Below are 18,161 nucleotides of genomic sequence, written 5' to 3'. Positions count from 1 at the left end.
ATCCAGAGCACCGTCTACCCCCCAGTGGGCTGCAACCTGGGGGCTGTCCCCCGAGGTTCCTCCCGAAGCCAGCTAATCTGCCAAACGTTTTTGCCCCCCTCACCAAGTCCCTTCCATCAGGCCTAGTTCTGAACGGGCCCTGACCTGTCTTTCCTTGTGGCTTCTTCCCCCAGAACCCAGGACCTAGGGCGAGCCGCTTGTCTCACGCAGGGACGAGCAAGAGCAAGGCCTCGCACGCAGGTCAAAACACCATCAGGCAAATGAGGCCCCCAGGCTGCCCGACCGGAGGGGGGCGCCGGTCCCCAGCCCGCCAGGCTGGGAACGGGACTCACCTGAGACGATCCGGGCCCTCCCGGACGCCAGTGGAACGCGTGTCCCGAGGGCCCCCGAAGTCTGCGGGAAGTTCCAGGGGGGCGCTTCGCCCCGGGCGCGCGAAGGTCGGGTGCGGGCCACCCAGCGCGGGCCAGGGCGCCGCCGGGCCGCGCGGGCGGGAACGCGCGGCGGCCGTCCCCTCCTCCTTCGCTCCCGCCCGCAGCGGCGGCGGCGGCGCTTCCCCGGCGCGGAGCGGCTTTAAAAGGCGGCACCCCACCCCCCGGCGCACTCGCCGCTCGGGCGCCGAGCGAGCCTGCCGTTGCCATGCCTCCGCGCGCGCCGCCCGCGCCAGGGCCCCGGCCGCCGCCCCGGGCCCCCGCCGCCGCCGGGGACGCGGACACCGACACGGACACGGGGGGCGCCGGCGGGCCCGGGCTCCGGCCGCTCGCGCCGCGCCCCTGGCGCTGGCTGCTGCTGCTCGCGCTGCCCGCCGCCTGCTCCGCGCCGCCGCCGCCGCGCCCCGTCTACACCAACCACTGGGCGGTGCAAGTGCTGGGCGGCCCGGCCGCGGCGGACCGCGTAGCCGCGGCGCACGGCTACCTCAACTTGGGCCAGGTGAGTGCGGCCGGCCCCGCGCGCCCGAAACTTTCCCGGCCTCCGGCGGGCGCGGCGCGAGGGGCCGCCCTGCAGGGAGTCGCCTGGGAGCGCGGCGCGCGGGGCCCTCGGCGGGGACGCAGGGGCAGGCCCGGCGCGACGGGGGCAGCGACCCGGGCGCGGGCACCTGCCCAGCCGCACGGGAGGGGAGCCTGTGGCGGGAGCCGTCTTCCGTGTCCCCCGAGCTCGTCCCGCCGCCGACCCCGGCCCCTCCGCGCCGGGCCCTCTGACCTCGTCGGGCCGCGCGGGGCTCAGGATTCTGTGCGCGCGCCGGAGGGGCAGGCGGCTCCGGGGGTGACGTGCGCTCCCTAAGTGTCCGCGACTCCCGGAGGGAGAGCGGCTGGTGCCTGTGCCCGGGAGCCGTCGTCGGGGAGGCGTTCCGGGTGGCGCGGGACCGGGCAGTCGCGCCGAGGGTCGGAGGCGGCTGTCCCGCGTTTGAAACCCCTCCAGGCTTCTGGCGGCGACGGCGGGGGTGGAGGGAGTTGGCTTTGTTTCTGGGCCTCCGCGCGGGGTTCTGATGGTAGTTCTCTGCGGACCAGATGTGTGAACTTAGGCAAGTCACTTCCCGTCTTCTCCATCTGTCCGGGCAGTGACAGTGCGTACGTGTGCAGTGGTTGAGACAATCCCGTGTTTTCTGGCTGCAGAGCACCTGCCGGGCCTGACCCTGGCCGGGGAGCCAGGCGTTCTCCCGCGGCCTCGCTCTCAGGACTGCTGTCAGTTAGCAAGAGGGGACAAGCTCCGGGCACAGAGGCTGCATAACTCCAAAGGACCTCCGTGGCAGGTCCCTTTTTCCTGCTCCAACCCTGCGGGGTGGCAGTGGGGCGGGTTGATCCTGATTTATGGCGGGTGGAGGGGCCGCAGCAGGCTCAAATGTGCAGTCCCACCAGTGGACCTCTCCGTACGGTGAACAAATCTCCTACAAACTACACACTTAGAGGATCAAATGGAGTGACAGAGACTCGCGCGCTCATAACTCAAGCCCTACTGCCAAGCAGCGTTAAATTTAGTTTCATCGTTATCCGTGACAGAAGCTAGCAAAGTGTGGTGCGGCCCTGAGGTAAATGACATCTCTTTGCATCCTGAGTCTAGTCCGGATGCTGCTAATGTGAGATGTGCCACCTTCGGGAAAAGTGGGTTCTACCCGTTTCAACTGTACTTCACATCGCAGGTTAGAGTGTGTCTGAAACAACCCATCACATCCTTGTATATCTTTTTTTGTTGTTGTATTTTGACCACTCAAGTCTCTCCAAACATCCTGTGATTTAAGATTTGCCTTTGGGTAGCACTGGCTTCAATTCTCCCTGTGGTTCCTAAATCTCCCTGGTTCATGGTCCAGACTGAAGAAGGGGCTCCTCAGGGTCCATCCGGTGCCTTGCTTACACTGTTGGCTTAGGGCCCCAGCTCCTGCTACACTTGGCTGCTCTGCCCAGATGGCCCAGCAATTTGTCTCCCGCTAAAAGTGACTTTTAAATGGCGTGGTAAATTACAAAGTGCCTGGGTTCCTGGCTCTTATAATTAAATGAGCAGAGGGGAACTGAAGTTGAGTGGAGAGCTCCTGGACGTTGCCCGAGAGAGGCACGGTGACTCCCCCTCATGACTTCTGTCCTCGGGGATCAGAAATGCCAGTCCCCTGGCCGCTCCCGATCTTTGAAACGACTTCTTTCTGACTCACTGAGTTGCTTGTGCATGAAGTCTGCTGTCCTCACTTTGCCTGTGGGAGAGAAGTTTGCTCAGGGTGTGCACCCCTCCACCCGGGACCTTCTGGGGGAGCGTCTCAGGGTCTCCCCACTTGGTCCAGGGCAGCCAGGGTGGACTGCACACAGCGTGGTCGCTCAGCCTGGTGGGCGTGCTTCGGGGGCTGCCGCTGGAGGCGCTCTCAAACTGAGGGGCTGGTTGGTTTGGGATACGAGCTGTGTCAGGCGACTGTGTGTGTGTGTGTGTGTGTGCGTGCGTGCGTGCGTGCGTGCGCGCGCGCACGTGCAGTTACTCAAGGAAGGCCTGTTATTCTTTATTCCCAAACCCGCTTTCCTGCCCACCTCCCCCAAGTGCATTGCTAATGTGGAAAAGGCCTGGAGCACTCCACCTTGTACCTATTCAGTAAGAACTCTTTAAAAACCTTATTTGCCTTTTTCAGCCAGGAGAATTTGTGACTCATAAATAAGATGTAGATATTATTAGCTTTGATTTATGGGTGAATGAACTGCGGTGAAGCGCGGGCTGGAAGCTGTTTGTGTTCACACAACAAGAGTGTGTCCCCTCCAACAGTTGTGATTCGTCCACTTCATCTCCTGCTACGTTCTCTGGTCCCAGGTCTCCTTTGGGTGACTCTTTCCCCAAACCCTTCATGGGCAGTTAGTGTTACGCCCGGCACCTGCCCTGACTGTTTTTCTCCTGGGTCTTTGCTGCGCTCAAGTTCTGGCTTGATTGCTTTACTTTCTTTCTCTCATACAACTGATAACCTGATTCTGTTTATTCATGGTTTTTCATCTTTCTTGAATCGTGGGTCCACTTCAGAGTCTGATAAAGGCTCTGGATCCGCTCCATTTAAAAATATGCGTCATCAGGAACAAGACAAATGAGCCTCTTTTGGCCCTGGGGGCCCCAGATAATGCAACACAATTTACAAAAAAAGGAATAAAGATTGGGAAGAGTCAAATGTCACTCTTGACAGATGACAAAATTAGCCACAAGGATAATCCGAGAGAACCTGGAGACCAGCTAATGAGTTGAGTGGGTGCTTGATCAACAGGAGCTGCCCGACAGTGGCCACAGCTGCAAAGATGAGAGGAATTATAATTCCCTGCAGCATAGGCACTGTTAGAGACTTAGGAATAAATCTTAGAGAAGCGTGAGACTTCCGTGGAGAAGATTACAAAACATTTAAAGAAGCATTGGGAGAAAGAAGGCCTGAATGATGGAGAGACAGATTATGTTCATGATGGGAGGGCTGACTGTCACAGGTCCCCTGAATTAACGTGTAAATTCAATGTCGTCTAGTTGTGGTACTGATAGGTTTTGTGTTTTTTTTTTAAGCCAGGTATGAGCGATTTATTTATTTTTGATTTTGACAGTTTGGGAATTTTTATCTTTTAATAGTGGAATTTGACATACTGGCATTTACTGTTCAAACCATGTGATATTCTTTTTTTTTTAACAAAGTATATTTTTTTAATTAAAAAATTTTTTTTAAAATTTTGACAATTTGGGAATTTTTATCTTTTAGTAGTGGAATTTGACATATTGGCATTTACTGTTCAAACCATGTGGTATTACTTTTTTTTTTTTAACAAAGTATTTTTTTTAATTAAAAAAACTTTTTTTAACATCTTTATTGGAGTATAGTTGCTTTACAATGGTGTGTTAGTTTCTGCTTTGTAACAAAGTGAATCAGCTATACATATACATATATCCCCATATCTCCTCCCTCTTGCATCTCCCTCCCACCCTCCCTATCCCACCCCTCTAGGTGGTCACAAAGCACCGAGCTGATCTCCCGGTGCTATGCGGCTGCTTCCCACTAGCTATCTGTTTTACATTTGGTAGTGTATATATGTCCATGCCACTCTCTCACTTCATCCCAGCTTACCCTTCCCCCTCCCCGTGTCCTCCAGTCCATTTTCTATGTCTGCATCTTTGTTCCTGTCCTGTCTCTAGGTTCATCAGAACCATCTTCTTTTCTGGATTCCGTATATATGTGTTAGCATATGGTATTTGTTTTTCTCTTTCTGACTTACTTCACTCTGTATGACAGATTCTAGGTCCATCCACCTCACTACAAATAACTCAATTTCGTTTCTTTTTATGGCTGAGTAATATTCCATTGTATATATGTGCCACATCTTCTTTATCCATTCATCTGAAGATATACAGATTGCCAACAAACACATGAAAAGATGCTCAACATCCCTAATCATTAGAGAAATGCAAATCAAAACTACAATGAGGTATCACCTCACACCAGTCAGAATGGCCATCATCAAAAAATCTGCAAACAATAAATGCTGGAGAGGGTGTGGAGAAAAGGGAACCCTCTTGCACTGTTGGTGGGAATGTAAATTGATACAGCCACTATGGAGAACAGTATGGAGGTTCCTTAAAAAACTAAAAATAGAACTACGTTATGACCCAGCAATCCCACTACTGGGCATATACCCTGAGAAAACCATAATTCAAAAAGAGTCACATACCACAATGTTCACTGCAGCTCTGTTTACAATAGCCAGGACATGGAAGCAACCTAAGTGCCGATAGGTTTGATATGGAGTATGAAATCACACAAAGGAAGAGTAGGGTCTTGGAATACCAGAGACGACTCTGAGAAGGAAGATGGGCAGCGTCTCTGCCACCATAAGCCTTGGTGATCACGGCAGCTCCGCCTTGGCCCAGTGATGGTCTGGTCCATCGGTGGAGTTGACTCCAACCCAGGCATATGTGGGAGCTTGTATGTGAGCAGAAGAGGCTCATGTGGATGGGAAGTCTGGACAGTTCAGTAAACGGTGCTGAGAGGGCTGACTCTCCACAGGGAAGGGCAGCCAGACCCTCACCTCACACTCCGTAACAACAAACGCCAGATGGAATGAGAGCCTGAATGTGTAACTGCCATGGAAGGCCTTTATGACATAGGGAAAGGAAAGGATTCCTTTTTTTTTAAACTTATTTTACTGAATTATAGTTGATTTACAGTGTTGTGTTAATTTCTGCTCTACAGCAGAGTGATTCACTTATACATATACATACATTCTTTTTCATATTCTTTTCCATTATGGTTTGTCCCAGGAGATTGGTTATAGTTCCCTGTGCTATACAGCAGGACCTTGTTGTTTATCCATCCTATATATAATAGTTTGCCTCTGCTAACCCCAAACTCCCAATCCATCCCTCCCCCACCTCCCGCCCCCTTGGCAACCACCAGTCTGTTTTCTATGTCTGTGAGTCTGTTTCTGTTTCATAGATAAGTTCATTTGTGTGATATTTTAGATTCCACATATAAGTGATATCGTATGGTATTTGTCTTTCTCTTTCTGACTTACTTCACTTAGTATGATAATCTCTAGGTCCATCCCTGTTGCTGCAAACAGCATTACTTCATTCTTGTTTTATGGCTGAGTAATATTCCATTGTATGTATGTACCACATCTTCTTTATCCATTCTTTTGTTGATGGACATTTAGGTTGTTTCTATGTCTTGGCTATTGTGAATAGTGCTGCTACGAATATAGGAGTGCATGTATCTTTTTGAATTAGAATTTTGTCCAGATGAATGCCCAGGAATGGGATTGCTTCATCATATGGTAGTTCTATTTTTAGTTTTTTGAGGAACCTCCATACTGTTCTCCATACTGGCTGTACCAATTTACATTCCCACCAACAGCGTAGGAGGGTTGAGAAAGGAAAAGATTTCTTAAACAAGACGCAAAAAGATCAAATAAAAAAGGGAAGAGATTGATCCATTAAAAGTTCTGTATAATAAAGGCATCATAACAGTTGAAAAGCAAATAAGAGAGTAGGAAAAGTATTTATAACATATAACAGATTAATGCGTAGATTATTTAAAAAGTTATAAATCAATAAGAAAAAGGATAAATGCCAGGTAGAAAAATGGGGAGGCATATGAATAGCGAATTGAATGAAAAGGAAACCCCGATGAGAAAAGATGCCCAGCCTCCCCGGGAGCTGCTGGGGCAATGCACCTTCAGGCAATAATCCCATTTCACACCTATCGGATTGGCAGACTGGGAACGTGTTAGTATCAAGTGTTGCCAAGGCTGTAGAGGAGCTGGGACTTTCAGATGCTGCTGACAGAGTGGAAATGGGGACAACTACTTGGAGAGCAATCTGGGGTCAGGTCACATCAGCAAGTCCACATCTTAGCTTTGTCATGAGAAACTCTTGCACAGGTGCACTGGGAGACTTGTACCGGAATGAACACAGGGGCATTTTTAAACGAAGGGAAACACAACCTAAATATCCATCAGCAGAATAATGGAGAGACATATCGAAATAGCCACACCATGGGGTACTCAACAATACTTAGATACATGCCTAGCTCACTCATTTCTACATAGATAAGCGTCAGAAATAATGTTGAGTGAAAGAGGCAAGTTGCCGATGCACAATGTAATAGTATTTATGTAAATTTGAAAAAACACTGAGCCATTCTGTAATATTTATGAATGTTTACACATGTAGTAAAAGTATAGACGCTTGGGCTGGAAGGATCCGCAGCAAATTCTAGTTAGTAGTAGAATTTCAAATTTCATCTGCAGTGTTCTAATTCCTAATGCACTTTGTAGACATATATGTAATATATATGTTATATATAAAATCATGTTTAAGTGTATTGCACTTTTCTTTGTGTCAAAATATATCATATATAGTAATATATACACTTATAGGGGCTTCCCTGGTGGCACAGTGGTTAAAAATCTGTCTGCCAATGTGAGGGACAAGGGTTTGAGCCCTGGTCCGGGGGGATCCCACATGCCGCGGAGCAACTAGGCCTGAGGGTCACGGCTGCTGAGCCTGCGCTCTGGAGCCCGTAAGCCACAACTGCTGGGGCCTGCGTGCCTGGAGCCCGCGCTCCGTAACAGGAGAGGCCGCTGTGGTGAGAGGCCCGCACACTGCAGCGAGGAGTGGCCCCCGCTCGCTGCAACTGGGGAGGGCCCGCACATAGCAAAGAAGACCCAGCACAGCCATAATAAATAAATAAATAAAATAAAATAAAATAAATATATATATACACTTGTATACAGACATCCATCTGTACATGCATATACACACGTGCATATTTATATGGGTATACACGTACACCTACACATGTGCACATACACAGATACACATGAAATGTTAAAGGGGGGGAAAAGAAAAGAAAAATGCACATCATACACACATACCACTGTGTTTCTGGGCCACCTGTGGGCATACAGGTAGCTGTGGACCCAGCATGAGAAGCCCCTGCTTTACACTCCCCAGGCTGGGGTGATCCACTTGTCAAGGAAATGGTGACCTAGGGAAACAATGCCTGGCTGCAGCTCACGAGGCTGTTGGGAAAGAGCTGGACCCAGAGCCCAGGAACCCTGCTGCTGGCCACTGCCTTCTCCCTCTGCCAGGCTTCTTTCTCCCTCAGGTCAGTTTGTGGCAGAGGTGGCCTCCAACCTACATCGTTACCTTTGACATTGCTGACTCCGAGAAAAGACAAGTTGTGTATTCACGTGAAAAGAAAGGAAGCAAGCCATTTGCACAAACCAAATCACAGCAGCTCAACGTCTGCAGCTCTTAGAAGTGATGTTTACCTTAAAGGTGGCACTGAGGCACCACGCTTGCCCTTACGTTTCTGCTTTGCCTGGGGAATTGAGCTAATTTGTTGGTTCTGAGTCTGAACATAAAACGGTAGGCTGGCTGCCAGGGCCCTAAAAGATCTAAGAGCCTTCAATGATTTTGAACTTGCCTTAAATAGTTTTACTTAAAATAGCTGCTGAGTGGAGCATACCTGGCTCAGAATTTCAGGTGGGCCTTTGTCATTCACTTGTCAACAGGAAAATTGTCATGCTGCGGACGGCTTGTTCTTACAACTGAAAACAAGCTGAAGCTTTAGCCGGGTGTTAAAATAATGGGCCAGAACTTGTTCCAGGGAGTGTTGGGGGCTTGGGAGGGGCAAGGGGAAGCCCTGCAGCTTCCCCAGTCACCTGCAGCATAGTTCTCTGGTATTGATTTTCGGCTGGAGGCTGTCTTTTATGCTGTGAACCAGGAGCCATGCTTGTGGCTGGCCTGCGAATGGCAAGGGAGAGGTTCTGGTGTGAGCTGGGGCCGGGGGTACAAACAAAATTGGGATTGTGAAGCTTGTGTAGTATCACACCTTCCCACTTGCTATCTTTATTCGGATGGTAATGGATCAAAGTGGGCGGGGCTTTATTTGATGGGGCGGCAGTGGAGAGAGGTGTGCCAGGCTGAGTTGCAGCACGTGGAGCCGGGAAAGCTCCCAAGGGCAGCGTCCGAGGGGGACTTGGAACCAGGCTGGGGTGGCTGGCTTGGCTGTCTGGTCCCTTGGGAGGGTTTGAGCTTCTCTAGGCAGAAACCAAGGGTGCAAATGAGAAACACAGCTGTTGATGGGGTGAGAGAGCCTGAGGACTGTCTGGGGCCCCCTCCCTGGTCTTGGGCTTTGCAGGACTGTCCACATCCTGGGGAATACTACGGGATCCTCGGGGTCTCTGAGTCTCTGCACAGATCTTGCCTCTAAAAAGTAGTTCCTCTGGTCTAACCCAGCCCAGCCAGGCGCTGACACCCTCCCCCTGCTCCTCCCGGCACCCTGCCTGGGGAGGCCTTCTGAGCTGCGCTTGTGAGCGCCGTCTCCTTTCCAGCTTGGACTGTGGCGTGGCCTCGCACTGACCGGAGGCCCTGGCGTGTGCTTGCGCCTGGTGGGCAATTCCCTGGGGGTGCTGTCGCCCACGGAGCCTCATACCAACCTGCAGGCAGGTGTCACAGGGCCTGTTTCACTGTGAAGAGACCTCAGGTCCGGTTAAGTGTGACTTGCTGCAGGTTACAAACTGGTGACTGACAGGCCAGGGCCCAGAGCCCTCCCATTCGGCTCGCCTGCCCCGTCCTCCCCTCTGGCAGAGGAACCTCACCTCTGTGTCCCAAACAAGGGTGAGCAGCGGACAAACCTGCCAGCCGCCGTCCCTCCTTCCTGCCACCTGCTTATGTGCACACAGGGTGCTGGAGGTGGCGGGTTCCATCCTGAGTAGCCTGCGCTGGCTCCTTCTCATCAGCATTGAGACTCACAGTTCTCCACGTGGAGGGAAAAAAACCAACCCCTCCCTAGGATGCCACATGCAGTCCCTCAAGGTCTGCACGTTCTCCACGGGACGAGCCTCCTTTGCTGCGAACCTCCTTCTCTCTGTGTGTCCCCGTCCACGGGAGGGACCACCGTCCACCTGAAGCTCAAGGCCTGGAAGTCACCACTGCTCCCCTGCTCCCGCGCCTCCTGTCCTGTCCATAACCAAGCTTGTCTCTTTGGCCTCCTGGATGGTTCTTAGGTCCCCCCGGCTTGTCCCCACCACCGCCCGGCACAGGCCTAGACCTCTCACCCGTCCACGCCGTGCAGGCCCAGTCCGCTGCCTTCAGCTCCGGCCCCGCTGATCCCCTCACTTCGTGCACTTGCTTCCCTTTCAGCTTCCTTGTGCTGTTCTTTCTGCCTAGGATGGCTTTCCCCCGCCCATCTGGTCAGCGCCTCATCCTTCCTGGCCGTCTGTGGCCGGACCTGACTTCCCCAGCTCTGCAGATGTGCCCTCTGGGCTCCCAAACCTCCATCATCCTGACCCTGTCTGCTGGCTTGTGTGTTTCTGCCCCTGGGCTCTGGACTTTGTGGTGCCTCAGTCCACATCGGCCGTCTGGCTGCCCTCTGAGATCAGGTCCGATTCTGCCGTTTCTCTGATGGCAGAGCCGTCTTCCCAGGGCAGCCTGGGCCCAGCAGACACACCCTCATTTATTCAGCCAGTGTTTGTTATGTGCTCATGCTCGGGTGCTGGGCCCTCAGAGATAAGGAAAAGGTGGCCCCTGCCCTGTGAGAGCCTTTCAGTGGAGGGCAGGATGTGAGCATTGTGACTGAGCAAGGTCAGGCTCCTCTCAGTGTCTGGACCCAACCATCTCCAGCCACACCTTTTATTTTAATCCCTTGCTTCTCAGAGTCATGCTCAGCCGGCCCCTCCGGGCTCTGCGCGGATGCATGGGGAGAAGCCAGCCCGTGATGCTCTAGTTTGCTCCTAGGTCTGGTCGGCTACACATTGCGGCCCAGCCGTGCCCTGGAGCCCACCGTAGATGCTTCAGATCCCAAGGGTCGCATCATCCTGCTGAGTCCTGGGTCTTCCTGAGGTCCGGTGCCTCTGCTCTTGGAGGATTTTGAAGACCCGGCAGCAGGCACAAGGCCCTTGGTCCAGTGCTGCGCAGAATGGGGTGAATAGCCGTCAGCTGTCTGGAGGGAGCCTCACGCTCCACAGGATGGGATGGGATCAGCAGCTCGAGTTCCCATGGTAACCAGCCCATCAATGCCCTCAGTGTCAAGTCGGTGGCACCGTGGAGAGGAAGAAACAGTCTCATTGTCTCCCCCTTGGCCGCTTGGGCACAAACCAGCTGCGCTCCACAGGGCTGGACAGCCATGAGCCACCGTGGGGCACGATCCAGCCAGAAAGGGGCCGTGGGCTTCAGCTTCCTAACCCCTCCTGGGGCCTCATAAATTCCTACCGCTGGCCAGCATCTGTCACTTACAGAGTCCTTGTTGGGTGACTGTCTTCTCAGTGGGAAGAAACGGACCATCCACCATGGGGGTGGATAAACTGTGTCCAGCGTCTCGGTCGGGTGCTCGAAAGGGACCTCGATGTCCAGACCTCCCCTTTTTGTTTGTGCAGCGGTTCTCAGAGATGACCTCCTGTGTTTACTCGACCAGAACCTCGTTGCCCCCGAAAGGCCCCAGCCCAACCCGGGGTCTTTGTCAGACTCCCCCGGGTGGACAGTCTGGGCAGGAGGGGGCGAGGGGGAGGGCAGGCTGGCCCGCTCATCAGATAAGGGCCTGGGGTCCCCTGGCCTGGAGGAGGCGAGGCTGTTCCCCTGCTCACCCGTCCTCACCCTGTCCTCCAAGCCAGAAACCAGGGCATCGCTGAGTTTCCCTCCTCCGCTGGTGCCCGTCTGCTGGCTGCAGCTCCTTCTCTCTGCCTCCTGGTCTCGCCTGCAGCCCTTTCCCTGCCTCTGACAGCGCCTGGGTTACTGCCTCACTGCTCTCTAGGCTGTTCCCCACCTCGTGCTGTCGTTTCCCTGCTTTGAAACCCACAGAGGCTCCTCCACAGCAAAGCCTGACAGGCTCAGCCCTTGGGGAGCGAGCTGTCCCCCTGTCCCTGCCTCTCCATCCTCCACCCAGAACCCCTCATAGTTGCCAGATGCTCCAGCCAGTCCGGACCTCTGCTATGCTGGAAATGATCCATATGCCTTTTCTTTCTTGTGCACCTGCTATTTTGGGGCAGCTTTTCAACCTGGGTGCCCGTTCCCATGTGGTCCACCTGGAGAACCTGCTCCTCTTCAGGATGAGCTGAAGTGCTGTTTCCTGACCTGTCTGCTGCCCAGCAGGGCTGAGCTCTGGCTCCCAGGCTCCAGGGCCACGGCCTGCGAGGGTGTCTGTCTCCCCACCAGACCGCAGCCTCTTGTGGTCAGCGTCTTTGTTCTTTTTGTTTGCTCAGGCCCCGGCCCCGCCCTCTGCTCCCACACCACCTCCCAGAAGCACCTGGTGACTGTGTTTCGTTAGAAGGGGGTCACTTGGCCACTGGGTTCCAGGACCCCCATCACCACTGCCACCGGCCAGCCCCTGCGCTGCTCTTCCTGTTCACCAAGCACTGCTCTGATCATCACCCCAGAGCCCTATTAACCCCGTTACACAGAGGAGCAGACTGAGGCACCGAGCAGCTGAGGAACTCACTAAGGCTCAGTCCAGGTCAGAGCAAGGCTTTCCACACGGGCGCCTTCGATTCCAGTGTCCACGTCGGGAAAGGCTGCGGAGAGCAGGTGGCAGCGGGGCTGGCTGGGGAGCTGGAGTCGGGGTCTTCTAACTGGTGAGGCAGAGGGTGCAGTCCAGGCAGAGGGAAAGCTGAGACACAGGGGTGCCCTGGGAAGGTACCTGCACCCTCCCAGTGAGGCGGAGGGCTCGGCTGTACCTTCGGACCCTCCCTTATTATCAGGCCTCTGGGCCGGGGCTTCACTTCAAAGGCTTATCCATGCAGGAATGAAGGCAGCCCGAAGCTTTGGAGTCTAAGAGCCTCAGGAGCGGGGAGCTTTCCTTGGATGCCTCACACAGCCTACTGGAGCCGGGAGGAGAGTAGAAAACTGTCAAGCGGACACCCAGCAAAAAAACCAGAACCGGAGAGAAGGGGCTTCATGACCCAGGGTTGCACAGAGAGTGGCACAGCCTGGATGTGAAATTGTCATTACTTGATTTTTCTTTGTATAATACAGAAAGAATACACTGTATAGGAAGTTTGGAAAATATGGAAAAGAACAAAGAAAACTTAAAAAATCATTTATAATTCTTCCACCCAAAGATAATCACTGTTAACATTTTGGACCATTTCTTTTTTTTTTTTTTAACTGTGTGAGAGTGTGTGTTTGTGTGCACGTATATATCTGTATATATGGATGCACACACACAAATGTCTTAGGCAAATAGGGTTGTACAGTTTTGCACCTGTACCTCCCAGGTCTATAACTGTTCTGTGGTGCAGTTTTTTTAAAATATTTATTTATTTATTTATGTGCCAGGTCTTGGTTGCGGCGCGCGGGATCTTTAGTTGTGGCATGTGAACTCTTAGTCACAGCATGCATGCAGGATCTAGTTCCCTGACCAGGGATCGAACCTGGGCCCCCTGCATTGGGAGTGCAGAGTCTTACCCACTGGACCACCATGGAAGTCCCTGTGGTGCAATTTTTAATGACTGCTCAGTGCATCATTTAGTGGCTGGCCCATAACTTACCTAATCTTTCCCCTGACATTTAGGTCAGTGGATTCTTTGTGAGTCCTCGGGAAGGTGGATATTGCTGCTGGTCTGGAATGCCAGCACCGGCTAAGGAGGTGGACGGGTTTCGTCCCTGCCCGGCTGCCTGCTACCAGGCCTCACAGCCCTGGTTCCCACGCCCGTCACTTTCCCCGTCTCCCCACCCTGATAACCTGTGCTTAGTTCAACTCATAAGGATTGTATGCAGTATTTTTTCCTTATTTTATAAAGTTACAGATGTATTATAAATATTCTCCCGTCATAAAGATTCAAACAGTGCAGATGTATAAAGAGGGAAAACCCCAAATCTCCTTCCTCCCCTCATCCCATCCTCAACTTAACCTTCCCCCCAGACGCCACCACTGTCCACACGTTAGTATCTGTGTGTCCTGTTTCACAAACACATCAGCACACTTACATGGAGAGTGTAGGGGGTTATTTTTTACATAAATGGGTTTGTGCCAAACATGTTTTTCTGCATCTAGCTTTTCTTAGCCTAACAATACATCTGGGAAAGCTTTCTATGCAAGTACACAGAGATCTACCTCATTCTTTTGGAACAGTTTAAAACTATTGTATTGAAGCGACATATTTGGTTTACAGCATTGACTTAATGTTATTTGATTTGCCTCCAGGTTTTTGGGGTTTTTCTGGGGGATATTATAAACAACATTGCAGTGATCATCCTTATTCGTCCCCTCTGTACACATGTATGAGAATTTCTGTAGGATACATAATAGCAAAAACAAGTAGTAGTTGTAGTAGTGAATAACAATTACAGACACCTACTGGCCCTTATGTGCTTTCCTGGAATTGACTCGTTTAATCTTAGAAACCCTGTGAAGTAAGTACTGTCATTACCCCCATTTTACAGATGAGGAAACCAAGGCACAGAAAGGTTAAGTAACTTGTCCATGTTTGCAGAGCTTGTAAGTGCCAGAGCCAAGATTTGAACTGAGATGGTCTGGCTCCAGAGACTGGGGAACTGCTGAGGCAAAGCTGTGTTTGGCATGGGGGCGGCGGGGGGGGGGGGGGTCGGTCCAGGCAGGCGGCTCCGAGTGGCACTGACCCCAGAACTGTGTGGAGGCCAGGCCCTCAGTGGTCCTGTGGGGAGGTCATCAATGCTCGAATTTGCTAGTTCTTACAGGTGAAAATGAGCTCTCGTGGTTGTTTTGCCTTTTTCTGATTACTGTTAAATACCTCTTCATAAAGTTATTAATCACTTTAATTCTTCTCTGAGCGACTTATCTTCTTTGCCCATTTTTCAGTTGGGTTATTTCTCTTTTCTCCTGATGATCCGTAGATGCCGTCGCTATATTGTGGATGTGAATCTCCTGTTTGTAAATAGACTCTCCCGTCTGTCACTTTACTTTGAACGTTGTTCAGAGGGTGTGTTTGCTGCTTGTTCTCGGAAGTAAAATCCGGACTTCCCTTTTTTTGCAGGGCTTTGGGCTGGTCACTTCATGTAACTCAGAGTGAACAAGGCAGGGTCCCTACCCACAGCAGAAAAGAACTTAAGTAACTGTTGCAAGAGGAATACTGGAAATAATACAGGGGTGAAGTCCACATGCTTTAGGATGATAGGAGAGCGGGGCTGATTTTCACCTGGGAGGTTCAAGGGAGGCTTGGTGACCAGTGGCCTTTGAACCAGACCTGGAAGGGTCCACGGGTTGTCATAGGCAAAGGGAGGAGAAGCGGGGAGCAGGTGGGCCATGCGTGGGAGCAATAATCTGCATCCCATCGGGAAGCAACCCAGCTCAACGGCTCAGGCAGAGGCACATTTACAGCGGGGCTGCTTCTAGACGTGTGAGCTGGGTGACAGAAACCAACCAAGGCTGTTGGCCAGCACGGGGGGGAGCTGCTACCCACCTTGGGCTGAGGGGACAAAGGGAGGAAACAGGGTCAGCAGAGCCTGTGAGAGCTGGGGTGGTGAGGATGCAGCCTCCTCACCTGGCTTGTACCTCCCACTGGCTGAGCCCTCAGGAGGTGTGTCGTCAGGAGGGGTGCAGGGCAGGGCAGGGCAGAGAGGAGAATACCAAGAGAGGAAGAAAAGTCCTGGGTACGATGTCATTAGAGGGCAGAGGAATTCACTTGCTGCTGCTTTTATTCAGCAGGCATTTATCGGGTGCTGGCATGAAGCCTGGCACCATGCAAAGGACTGAGTGGGTAAAGGTGTGTCCGGCTGGCGTTGCCCCTGGAGACGGGGCCTCGGCGCCACCGTTAACTCTCCGAGTGTCCTCTTGGAGGGGACGGCAGAGGTGCGTGGTTGCAGCCCTGCTAGACCCCACGTACCTGGATCTGTGCCTCCTTGTCCCAGTTGGGGTTTATTTAGGTATGTCCGGCTGAAGACAGATTTTAACACGGAAAAATAAGTCCATTTCTGGCCACTAGGCACTTGGTCTAACACATGTCTTGATCTTCTGCTGTTTTCCTAAACATAAACAAACAAGCAAAAATATCCCTATTTGGGTTCCTCTTGATAAAGCCTAATTTCTGTAAAAAGAAAAGAAACCTTATTTCTGTTTTGCTATTAAAGTAGCCGTTCATGGACTTCCCTGGTGGCACAGTGGTTAAGAATCCGCCTGCCAATGCAGGGGACATGGGTTCGAGCCCTGGTCCGGGAAGATCCCATATGCCGCGGAGCAACTAAGCCCCTGCGCACAACTACTGAGCCTGCGCTCTAGAGCGCGAGAGCCACAACTACTGAGCCCACGTGCCACAACGACTGAAGCCTGGGCGCTTAGAGCCTGTGCTCTGCGACAAGAGAAGCCACTGCAGTGAGAAGCCTGTGTGCCGCAATGAAGAGTGGCCCCCGCTCTCCACAACTAGAGAAAGCCTGCTCGCAGCAACGAAGACCCAACGCAGCCATAAATAAATAAATAGATAGATAGTAGTCGTTCATGCCTGAGATCTTAGGCACGTCTCAATTTCTCTTTTGCAGGAATATGAAATTATTAGCCACAAACAAGCAGCGGGATTTGTTTCAGTAGCTTAAACAAGTTTATATACCACAACTTTGTCGATTCCACACCCTCACACCCCTCCATTTAAGTTCAAGATGCAAAAGCCCATTTATGGGAAAGGAAGCTTTCTGTTCCCAGAGTTTTGTGTCCTTGTACAAAATGAACTCTCTGGTACTTTCTAGGTCTTTTTTTTTTTTTTGGTTTGCTTTCTCAAGGAACATGGTTTTCTACCTTCCTGTGATATATGGCCACACCAGGAACACCCTAAAACCAAATTGTTACTTCTCACACCAAGTAGCCTTGAAATCCAAACAAACCCCAGAGGTAGAGGTGGGTTCGCTAAGTCAGGAAGACCATCTCTGAGGCTCGTGGCCAGGGGCCAGGACTGACCACCCCACATAAGGACAAGCTGTGTCATTCTTACTCCACCTGAGGAAGTGCATTTCCACAACCTAACCAGGAGCATCTTTCCACTTTCCAACTTGACTTTTACTTGCAAAGAGCCCTGGATGTGTTTCTGTTTTCTTCTTGTGTCAGAAGTTCGATTGCTACATAGAACCATTAGAAAAGCCTCTCTTCAAGCCAGTTGGTTTGTCTCACTAAAAGTTGGTTTTACTTTCCAGCAGTTGGTTCCTTTCCTGAAGTTTGTCACTTGCGGTGCATTGAGCTGTGCCGACGGCTGTGCCAGCAGCCTGGGCTTGTCTTGGGTCCAGTCAACCGCTCAGCCTCATCCCCGGGGTCTCCCCAGCACACTCACCTCCTCGGGGGAGTCTTGAAATGACTCGGCGCCTCCACTGAGACCACTTTTCTCCCGGCAAAGCCAAGGAAACTTGTTGGCGTGCTCGCCGCTGCTTTTCTCCCTTCGGTGTTTGTGTTTCATTTGAATCATGTGGTCAGGCTGTATGGATTAGGCTCCAAGTCTCCAGGCAGGGCTGTGTTTCTGCATGCACCCTGGGCACGGAAGAGATGCTCAAAGATTGTTATAGACAATGGATGCAGCCGGGAGGGAATAGCCATCTCGCCGGAACTGCCCAGTTTGTTCTAAATGACCGCCTTTGTCCTGAGGTCTTTTGGGGGAGTTTTGTTAGCATTGAGCCCAGTTTGATTTCTGCATCAGCCTTTCATAGCAGAAGATGACATGTTGGCCGCTGTGACTAGCCTTCCTGTGGCCAGCAGGAGCGGGTGCCATGGTTTCCCCAGCAGGTCGTGGTGCTCTGCTGAGAGAATCAGACGGACACGTGTTTCCATCCGTCAGAGCAAGACACCAGCCTGCCTGTCCCCCTGCTGGTTTCTCAGCTATCTGGGGGCAAACTCTTTTTGACTTTTTTCCCCCCAGAGGCTTATGGAGTTTCCTGGGTTGTTGAGCTTGTTTATCACAATTCCTTAAGTTTCTGAGGTCCACCAACAGGAGAATGGATAAACCAATGTGATGTATTCCTTCGATGGGCATCTTTATTCAGCAATAAAGAGGAATAGGCAACTGCTATGTAACAGTGTGGATGAATCTCAGGCTTTGTACAGAGTGAAAGAAGCCTCACACAAGAGAGCCATCTGATTCCATTTCTAGAACAGGCAAAACCAATCTGTGGTGGAATAAAAACTAATCTATGGGGTGGGGATTGACTGGGAAGGTGCATAGGGAGACTTTCTGGGGGTGATGGCTATGTTCTCCCTCTTGATAGGGGCTTGGGCTACACAGGTACAC

The 18,161-nt window shown here is 52.0% G+C and overlaps 1 protein-coding gene across 4 annotated transcripts in view; it reads left to right on the top strand.

Moving 5' to 3' along the window:
• The window catches only part of PCSK6 (proprotein convertase subtilisin/kexin type 6), a 229,232-nt gene that overhangs the window by 36,416 nt on the left and 174,655 nt on the right, over positions 1-18,161 (top strand). For 3 of the 4 annotated variants that reach the window (XM_059912271.1, XM_059912272.1, XM_059912270.1), the window contains exon 1: positions 637-927. The exons of the other annotated variant lie outside the window; for it this stretch is intronic. In XM_059912271.1, the coding sequence (XP_059768254.1) occupies positions 637-927 (291 nt within the window). Of the gene's footprint in view, positions 1-636; positions 928-18,161 lie in introns of those variants that run through there. 4 annotated transcript variants of the gene reach the window in all.

The sequence above is a fragment of the Balaenoptera ricei genome, chromosome 2, assembly GCF_028023285.1.
Source record: "Balaenoptera ricei isolate mBalRic1 chromosome 2, mBalRic1.hap2, whole genome shotgun sequence".
NCBI lineage: Eukaryota > Metazoa > Chordata > Mammalia > Artiodactyla > Balaenopteridae > Balaenoptera > Balaenoptera ricei.
The sequence above is the reverse complement of the archived record's forward strand: the minus strand, read 5'-3'. Positions and strand labels throughout refer to the sequence as shown.